Source organism: Macrobrachium rosenbergii, chromosome 27 (assembly GCF_040412425.1).
Source record: "Macrobrachium rosenbergii isolate ZJJX-2024 chromosome 27, ASM4041242v1, whole genome shotgun sequence".
Taxonomy (NCBI): domain Eukaryota; kingdom Metazoa; phylum Arthropoda; class Malacostraca; order Decapoda; family Palaemonidae; genus Macrobrachium; species Macrobrachium rosenbergii.
Genome location: NC_089767.1, coordinates 22,988,649 through 22,999,579, shown reverse-complemented (window position 1 = coordinate 22,999,579; position 10,931 = coordinate 22,988,649). Strand labels below are relative to the sequence as shown.

Below are 10,931 nucleotides of genomic sequence, written 5' to 3'. Positions count from 1 at the left end.
TGTGTGTGTGTATATATATATATATATATATATATATATATATATATATATATATATATATATATATATATATGTATATATATATATATATATATATATATATATATATATATATATATATATATATATATATATATATATATATATATATATATATATATATATAATGTGTGTATGTGTTATATATGTATATATGTATATAGTCTTTTTAATTGATTAGGAATGTTTCAGAGAAGACCAAGGCAATAGTCACTAGCTGCCACGTCCTGTCTTAATATATGAAGCATTAAGGATAAACACATGTTGGCAGAAAATGATCTCGTCAGTAGCTTCAAAACAGAGCTGTCGCATCCCCTAAACATGCTGCGCCGTTCACCAAATTATTTAGTACTTTTCATCCACCTCTCGTCCTCCATTCACTCAAAATGACCAGTTCTCCTCAAAGCTCAGGTCTGTTTCTTTCACCTATTTTAAAATTTCGCTACTTCTGCACCGTTCCTCGACATAGGACCTGCGTCACCTTTTCCCTTTTGCTAACCATCCCGGATAATATATATTACTATGCTTAAAATTCACAGTTGATGCACGTGATTTCAGTACATAAGCGGATACCACAGGAAAATGACAGGCAGTACTGCACTTCTGCCTGTCATTTTCCTGTGGTATTCGCTTATATATTACTATCAATGCATATTTTATCCTGCTACACTTAATTTTACCCTTCAGAAACAGTCACTCTTTTTCCTTCATTGTCCTACTCACTTCAGCCTTCCACTTTTTCTCACTTAGTGCCAGAACGTTCTGATTTCTCTTTGCAGCGTCCCTACGGCCCTTGGCTGCAACCGCTTTTATTCCTTTTACTGCACCTCTTTCCGTATTCTCTTCCTTCCATTTTACTTGCCACACTCGCTTAACAGTTGTTTCATAGGGCAACTGCGGCGTTTTCATCCTGCAATACCTTTAAAACCTATTTACTCTCAATTTCCCTTTCAGCGCTGAATGACCTCATAGGTCCAGCGTTTGGCCTTTGGACTAAATTTTATATTCTACTCCATGCCATAATAATTATCTTACGTTAACCATAGCCTCATGGGATCTGTTGTCTTTCAGCATTGATTATCATCTTTTTCATATATACTTCAATTATACGGGTGCCCCATAGCTTATTTATTCAGTTCGTGACATTAATTTTCATTAATAAGATTAATTAGATTATTTTCAACTTCTAACTCTTCTACCTCCATTAAGTAATCGTCATCTATCTTTTTTTTTCCTACTCAGTGGTATTGACAGTTCCTGAAATTGTATTCATATATTTACATATATATACAGATAGATAGAAAGATTTATAAACAGGTAGATATAATGGGAGTTACATTTATAACCTCGATAAAAAAAGAGAAACACAACCTTAGTGCTTACTTTTTATTGTTTGTATTTACAATTCCTATCGGTCATACCAATCTAAATCTAAAATATGTATATAACAATGTCTTCATGTCAAAAGTAGTGAAAAGGTATATTTTAATATAAATGCTGCTTATTAAGACCTAACAGGTCTGATCGGGCTTAGTCAAGAGGTAGTTCCTGCTGCCGTCCACCACCGTCCGCTTAAAGTCTGAAAGATGAAAATGAAGAAGAGTTCATCAAAATTTGTATAAAAGGAAATTCATTAATATGTTTATATGCATTATTTATGTGGACAATGTACAGCACTTTAGATTTTGGAGTTATGAATATACGTTTGCAAGAAATATATGTATATATATATATATATATATATATGTATGTATATATATATATATATATATATATATATATTTATACATATACATATAAACATATATATATATATATACATATATATATATATATTTATATATATACATATAAACACACATATATATGTATATATATATATATATATATATATATATATATATATATATATATATATATATATATATATAATCACATTATATATATAGTTATATATATATATATATATATATATATATATATATAAAATATATATATACGAGTTTATATATATTATGATTATAGCGCATATATATACTTTATATATATATATATATATATATATATATATATATATATATATATATATATATATATATATGTAGGCTTATATATATGTATGTATATATATACATATATATGTATATATGTGCGTGCGTGTGTGTGTGCTGTATCTTACCACAGCAATTGAGACGAGAAGCGCTACTAATATATGGCCCACTGTCACAAATCCTATAAATCCCATGATATTCGATGAACCCTGTGGGACAAAAAATTAGATTATGGTTAAGTCAGTAATATGATATTAGACCGTGAAGAACAATTACGTTCTTCAAATATAAGAGCAAAATAAGACCTTTTTCTTGTCTGTAAATGAACAGATTCAACTTTTTAATTGAAAGACTTTCCTTAGAATAAATTTAATATACATAAATCGTCTGGTTCACCTTCGTACGTTATTTCCTGAATTATCTTACCTCTGGGAGTGGATTCGGTGGTCTCACGGTTGCTAGAACAAGGAGAACGTTTTCTAATCCTAATCCATAATCATTGCCTCCTACTACTTGCACCCCAGCACTTAGGATATATCTGGAAGAGGAATGAGAAGGAGATAAATCGCACTGAACTGTAATGGTGGAATAATCATTATTAAATATCGAACCACCTCCTGATACGCCGGAAAGATAACTAGTTTTTCAACGCTGTAAAATTCTGCTCGCCAAGACGAGTAGCTTTTGCTCCTAAATGTGTCAAAGCAATTTTACTGCTTTTCTGTGTTGCCTCAGTGACGCATCACAGCCATTACTGAAAGTCGTTGAAACGATTTACATGACTCGTTAAAAATGTAACAGATATTATCTTATATATTAACTTTATCACATACACAATTGTTCTGTGCATTAATACAATTACTAACAGGTCCTCATTGAAATTGGATGGTATCTAGCGGAGATATTTATTCAGGAAAAATTACAAGCTTTCTGAGACTAATAGTCCTCATTGTCAAGTATCAGGATACTTGACAATGAGGACTGTTAGTCCTAGAAATCTTTTAATTTTCCTGAATAAATATCTCTGCTAAATGCCATCCAGTTTTAATGAGGTCCTGTTAGTAAAAAATACATATATATATATATATATATATATATATATATATATATATATATATATATATATATATATATATATATATCACGTTGAATAATGCTATCAAAAATTCAATAAATGTCATAGTCTGCTCATTGTCATGTCATAAGTTCCCAACGTAGATGTCTTTTAAAAAATAAGATACTTGTTTCCTGAGCCTTACTGTGTAGATACTGTAGATCATTATTGAAACAATGATGTGATCAAACCAATGCAGTTTCTGTAGAAATGCCTCATTATACGCTGAAAGAATAGTGAAAGGATCTACTCAAATTAATTAGAAAACTATTGTCACACCTATTTATTTTGGCGTTGGTCTGCCTTACCGTTTCATTGTAAAAGAACTCTTATATGTAATATTCCAAGAATAGTGGATAGCGCAAATTTAATTTTTATTTTCAGCATAGGATTGAATGTATGATCATTACGGTCTTCTCAGTACATCAGAGGTATTACGATTCATATTTTGTTTCTTGATATCGACAAAACCCTCAAATTCAACTGATACATTTCACGAGGTTTGTAAAATTTAAATGATTTGAGACAAATGAATACAAATAGACGTTACTGTGCTTTGCCATATTTAACAAGGTACTTTCGTGCTTATACTCTCATTTTAGCATTGATCTAATTAAGGTTAAATAATTACTCACTGATATGCTTGGTAATTAGAAAGAAACAAAGCCTTATCAGGATTCTTTGGCTGGAACAGCAAGCCCAGTTCATTCTTATATCCGACCTTAGTATTTTGAATGTTCCATCTGACATGAGAAAACTTTATTATTTCTGGAGGATTATTTTGAAGCCCTCATAGATTTACATATTAAAATCATTAGCACAACTTTCATTTTGTTTATAAGAGGGGAGACATAACATTCCTTGTATTTTTGCCCACTGAGAACTGAGACAGTTCAAAGCAGGACGCTCAGAGTATAATGACTGCTATCCTCAGTATTAAAGCAACCGCGTTGCTATAGCCAGTTAAGCTTATGCTCCGGAGATGGGCTCTACTCACGCGCTAAATGAAAAACGTCTTTGCTGCATTGAAATCTTTCTTTGACATTATCTTTCCTATGTATCTTAAAAGTATATATCATGACAAATGTAGAGCTATACGTATTATCTAGATCAGATAGAAAATTACATTATTTGATGAACAGATGAATATATAGTTTATATATGTACATAATGATGCTAATGCATTCGAGCTTGTTTTGTGTTAAATATGAATGCATACGTAACTATACTGTACTGTTAGGACAACGATTTCAATACTGTTTACCAGTCTCTCATAATAAGGCAACAAATTTTTTGTTCATTACCTAAGGAATATGGCATTTAGCTAAATGCGGAACTAAATAAACAGATGAATATAAAGTTCTCTCGTAATCGCTATATATACTTACACAAACAATATAAATACAACGATCAGCAGACCAGCCGGACTGTGGTGCAATTGAGAAAGACGCTGTGCATAGATCGAAGTTTGTTCATAGCTCCCAGGCGGCACCATCTTCCCATTAGCCGATGACTCCACCTGAAACGTTTACGAGGGAGAATTTGATTATTTTGATCCATCTCCATCGAGGCTTTCAACGACTAAAATGTGACGGGCCTGATATTGTTTGGACGTTTGTTACGTCACGTCAAGGTTGGCACAAAGGAAATGGGACAACAGCGTAAAGGAAGCGGAATATCAACAAAGAAAACGCGGCATCACCTTTTTGCGGGAGAATATTTTTACGATCAGTGCTATCACTGTCGTCATTCTGGCCGCCCATAACGTAACGACGCCCACGTATAATACGACGCCGATTAACGTGTATATGACGGTTGTGGCACGCCCTCCGCTCGACGTGGCCTGTATACTGCCGCCCATCGTCGTGATGAGGCAGAAGGCGTGAAGGAGGGACGACCATATGGTCCATGAGGCAGTGGCTGGAGGTTCTTCGCTGTTCCACGCTGCGGCTCTCACCGTGGGTCCTATCTGGAAGGGTGAAGGAGCATTGAGGATTTTCTCGTTTATATATATATATATATATATATATATATATATATATATATATATATATATATATATACATACATATATACAGTATATATATATATGTGTGTGTGTCTATATGTATGTATATATATAGGGGTGACGTAAAGTCACGGTGCAATTTAAATTACTTGTAGCTTCGTAACTTCATGATGATGGAATTAATCTGTACAAAAGGATGAGAAAGCTTGATGTGTCTGGTTTCTCCGTTTCTTCTGAAGTTTTATTTATTATTTGTTTTATCAAATATTTTTCACGATTTCTGAAACTTAAAAGCATTTCTTTTTTTCAGCAATGCTGTTGACCCGTGGCTTTACTAGAAGAGAGAGAGAGTAAAGTGCATTCTTTAGCTGGCTGAGAGAGAGAGAGAGAGAGAGAGAGAGAGAGAGAGAGAGAGAGAGAGAGAGAGAGAGAGAGGGGGAGGACCACAATTTTTCGTGCTTGTTTTATGAGGTATTCTGTGTTTTCTTCATCTGTAAATTGTTTTCCTTCATTCGTTCAGAAGGAAGATGAATTAACTTAGCCTCACACCAACAGACGCAAGTCTCACTAGCACACTGAAGTTATTCAGTGAGTATCTTCTAAAAGGGTAAAAGGGTATTATTGTAGCCGAGTTTTTTCTTTTGTAAGATTTTGACTGCGGAGCAGGTATTTACCTAAAAACTCTCTCTCTCTCTCTCTCTCTCTCTCTCTCTCTCTCTCTCTCTCTCTCTCTCTCTCTCTCTCTCTCTCTTCTATTACCTTAACTAGTCAAGGGTGTAAAAACGTCGAAGATGTATGTCATATACTTTACACCACGTCAGTTTTATAACAGTATTTCTTGATAACTATCAGAACTTGTTATAGCAATTCCATAGGAACTATTTCCAATGAGAAACCTAAAGCTTTACTATTAAAACACCATTTAGCAGTGTAACTGATTGGCTGCATCAATAACACAAGAGCCTGTATAACTATCATTCGAGCAAAAGGAAAACCGGACTCATATTCAACTTACCTCATACCCGTAGGAATGTCGCGTCACGATGGAGTAGTAACGCAAAGTGAGATTGTAGAGTCGAAGACGCCATTCGGTGATGACCTCGTCGCTCAGAATATCCAGTCGATCGTTGGATGGCAATTCTTGTAATCTGTACGCCTGGGAAAATAAGCGTTCTTAGTCTCTTGGGGATTTTATACTTTGCATGTCGATGTTATTTGTATTTTTCTTCAGTGTTTGCCACTTTATTTTTGTATTTATCTACTTATATTGTATTCAAATTTCGTTTTTTCAGATGCTAAGTATTTTTATCATAATATTGTTTGTTTATTTATTATATATCTACTTTTTGTTATGTATTTTTATTTGTTTATTTATTTAACATTATTTATCAATACACACATTATTATATATATATATATATATATATATATATATATATAATTCATTGAGATTTACTTATTTATTTGATTTCAGATTTATATCGTTTCATTCATCTTTCATTTTAAATCTGTACATTGTATATATATATATATATATATATATATATATATATATATATATATATATATATATATATATATATATCATTCATTGAGATTTACTTATTTATTTTATTACAGATATATATCATTTCATTCATCTTTTATTTTAAATCTATGTAAGTATTATGCATTTACCTATTTAAATCTTGTAATAAAAATAAGTAGATAATCAATGAATAATATATATATACATATGTATATATATTATTCACTGATTTTCACTTATTCATCTTTATGAAAAGTATATATTATTTCATTAAGCCTTAATTTTAAATCTATGTACAAATTATGTACTTGCTTATTTAAATTTATTTATGCTTATAAATGTATTGCTCCATAATTATTTTTTCACTTATATTAACTGGTTTTTAATTATTTATTATATATTCATCTTTTATTTGGTATATAACTGTTACTTACGTATGTATTTTATCTACCTATTGTATTCTAATTGATTTATTCATTTATCAAAAATTTATTATTATTATTATTATTATTATTATTATTATTATTATTATTATTATTATTATTATTATTATTATTATTATTATTACCTTTTTCACCTACTGATATGCTTCGTCCAAACTCACCTCAAAGACCCTGATAGCATTCTGCATCCTTTGCGAGGTGAGAATGGCGTCGAATACAGCGTCGACACTCTTCTCCATCACCATCTCCATCGACGTGTTCAGTACCCTGTCGACCATTTCCTTGTTGGCCTCGACCATACCTTGGGACTTCGGGGTCCCCGGGAGTCGAATCGTGCTGGGGCGCCGCCCCTGAGACTGGCCATCGTAAGCGCTGCCCTCCAGCTGAAAGAGAAGTGAAGTTGCAATGGAACAGGTCTTTTGGAATGACGTGTTAATATTTTTGTGTAAAAATATGATTATTGATGTTACCTTAATTTTTTTCGGGTTATTTAGAAACGGAAGTGATTAAGATAAGTGATAATAAAAAAGTACCGCTTTAAAGAGTATATCTGCAAAGAATTATCTTAAGTATTTGTTGATGTCCCTTCGGCCCCTAGCTGCAACCCCTTTTCATTCTTATTACTGTACTTCCTTCCATAATCTCTTCCTTTCTTCTTCCTTTTCTCAACCTTCTCCTAACATCTGATTCATAGCTCAACTGCGAGGTGTTCCTCCTGCAACAAATTTCAAAATTTCTTACTGTCAATTTCAGTTTCAGCTCTGAAGGACCTCACAGGTCCCAGTTAAGTATAACTTAGTTTTACCAGACCACTGAGCTGATTAACAGCTCTCCTAGGGCTGCCCCGAAGGATTAGACTTATTTTACGTGGCTAAGAACCAATTGGTTACTTGGTAACGGGACCTACAGTGCTTGGTCTTTGGCCTAAATTCTATATTCCACATCTTAATTATCTATTTCCTATAGAAAGTAAAGCTAAAGATGATTAAAAAACTTAGGAAAGAGAGTAACAGTAAATAACAATGGAAGTCAGTGTTATTTGGAAAGAGAAAAGTTGGTAACACTGTTCAAAGTTAACTATCTCAGCACCTAAACGAACAGCGTATCTGCCCGCAACTGTGTTTGTGGAGCGAACTCTTCAGAACCAGAAACCTCTGTTCCGGTTTTCCTTTCTTGTTATTATCTTCTATTTCCCCTGCTCTTTCTGTTTGCCCGTTTCATCACCAGAACTGAATCTATATACCCCATGAATTAGGTCAGAATTGAATTTATATGGACCAAGAGTTAGCGTGCAAGCCAAAATGAACGTGTTCTGAACGCATACCAAACCGCCGAGTTGGTAATTGGATTTCTGTTGTCGTGTATTTTAAGTGTATACACAAATCATTTTAAATATCAAGAATTGCAATATCGATCAGTCTAGAAAATGGGATTTAGTCTATTTTTTACTCAGATAAATTGCGCTGGATAACTGGAAGGAAGCTTTACAAGATTAATAAAGTAATGTTAAAGGAAAACTCAGCTGGATTTGAAGTTTAAAATATATTTCAATAGTGCTTTAGAGTATACAGTAGACATTTTTTATTCTCTCTCTCTCTCTCTCTCTCTCTCTCTCTCTCTCTCTCTCTCTCTCTCTCTCTTCTAATATTACCTTAACTAGTCAAGAGTGTTAAAACGTCGAAGATGTATGTCATATACTTTACACCATGTCCGTTTGATAACAGTATTTTTGATAACTACCAGAACAGTTATAGCAATTCCATAGCAACTATTTCCTGTTAGGAAACTAAAGCTTTCCTATTAAAACACCATTTAGCAGTGTAAGCTGATTGACTGCATCAATAACACAAGAGTCTTTATAACTATCGTAAAATTAACCTTCATCCGTAAACTTGCCTCAGCTGTCCGTTACACCAACACCATCCAAATAAAGACGTTTGATTCACGTACCATTTTCATCATAAAGCGAAATATCCTTCGCAAATGGCTGGATAATCGGTCTAATGTAGCAAGCTCAGCACCTAATGCATTCAGTTTACTAATACGAAGGTTCAATTATAGCTTAGAAAACTCATTTCTTCTTCCGCTTCGCACGAAAGCTTTCTGATTGACGGTTTAATGGATGAAATTCACGTTCTAATTCGAACTTCGCCCTTTAGCCAAGAGGGGATAAGACGAAAATTCCCCCCTACTGAAACCTGTTCTGCAAATTTGAGGTTTTTTCTCATTATCAGTGTATTTTTTTAACATATAGCCAGCCATTGACCTTGGTATTCCTATAATTTAGAACAATATCTTCTGTTAATTAGAGGTTTTAAAGTAATATTGTCCTGCTCTTCTAATAATATTCACAGCGAAATCATAACTTCACTAACATAACGATGCTCTCTCTCTCTCTCTCTCTCTCTCTCTCTCTCTCTCTCTCTCTCTCTCTCTCTCTCTCCCCGGTGTTTTTTTTTTTTTTTTGTAGCAGTAAATCTCTCTTACTCCTTTTATGCACTTTTGAGCCTTGTCATTTTCTGCACAATCCACTTCATATTATGGAGCTTAATTGTTATAAATTTCTCCATTATCCAATTTCCCCCTTGAAAGTTGTATTTTACCTCATCCAACACAAACAACCGTTATGGCGTTAAGTTGATCTTATTTTTTTTTTTTTTAATACGTTATCCCGCGATTATCACGTCTTCCAAATCTACATGCTTCGATCTCCCGCTCCTTTGACATACAGAAGTTGAAGGCATCAAGAAGTGACGTCACCTTGGTGTATGATAACAATGTCCACATTAACGAAAAAATAAATAAATTTAATTTAAAAAAAAAAGTCCAACAAGTACGTTCCAAACATCTGGACACTCCCAAAGGCATTCGTAGAGAAATGCTTCTAGAATTGAGGTACTCAGTAGAGAACGAGTGAGGACAAAAGCGAGTAGGATTTTCCTGTAACTTAGGGGTTGAAGTTACTTTAGTGTGAACTGTTTATAGCCAGTATTTTTAACATTAGCATCGATCACCCAGCCATCCAATGCATACTAGAAAGTTAAAACTTATTAACAATTAAGTAAATGAGGTAGACATCCAAAATTCTAGGGAAATATAGAAGGTTCTTTATTTAGCAATTAGTTTCTGGGACATAACACAGACACTTTCGCTATGAAACCCATCAGCCGTCTACAGTTATTTAGAGCTTAAAAAGAAAACCCTCAAACAATTTCACGTATGCTATATAGAAGTTTCAAGTCAAAATAAGAGCTTAGTTTGTTTTCACGTTTCTCTTATCTTTTTAGAGTTGGTATGGTGCCAAAATTCAACAAGTAAACCGACATGAACATGCATCTATATGCAAAGAATTCCGAGTCTTTCTCTTTGATTGCCACTTTATTTTCGTCACAACGTGTTCGCAAGAATATTGCAATTTCTTTATAAGCTTCTTTATTACCTTTTGCTTTTGAAATTATTCATTTTAAAGACGTAAATCGTGCTTTAAAACACTGCTGAATTTCATGTCTGGAGGAAAACAAAAGATATACAAACACACTTTGGCTCACGAACACACACACGCATTTCTAGCAGACTGTAAGTCAGCGGACAAAGAATGTATGCTTTCGGGTTCCAAAGTAAACATTTGGTTTAGTCACGAAACGCCGCTCGCGGCCCAACTTGATAAGTTACTGCACGCCAATTAACGTATAGCGTTTATCAAAACGTACCCATTGAAAATATTACTCGCGACAATTCCTTCCAGCCT

At 33.4% G+C, this 10,931-nt stretch overlaps 1 protein-coding gene across 1 annotated transcript in view; it reads right to left on the bottom strand.

Moving 5' to 3' along the window:
- Window positions 1-1,411: 1,411 nt before the first annotated feature.
- LOC136853495 (uncharacterized) overlaps window positions 1,412-10,931 on the bottom strand; it is a 96,016-nt gene continuing 86,496 nt past the window's right edge. The window contains exons 3-9 of the mRNA XM_067129148.1: window positions 7,345-7,566; window positions 6,228-6,368; window positions 4,907-5,173; window positions 4,593-4,723; window positions 2,517-2,628; window positions 2,219-2,299; window positions 1,412-1,618 (exon numbers count right to left, since the gene is read on the bottom strand). Of these exons, the coding sequence (XP_066985249.1) occupies window positions 1,574-1,618; window positions 2,219-2,299; window positions 2,517-2,628; window positions 4,593-4,723; window positions 4,907-5,173; window positions 6,228-6,368; window positions 7,345-7,566 (999 nt within the window). The 3' untranslated portion in view covers window positions 1,412-1,573. The remainder of the gene's footprint in view (window positions 1,619-2,218; window positions 2,300-2,516; window positions 2,629-4,592; window positions 4,724-4,906; window positions 5,174-6,227; window positions 6,369-7,344; window positions 7,567-10,931) is intronic.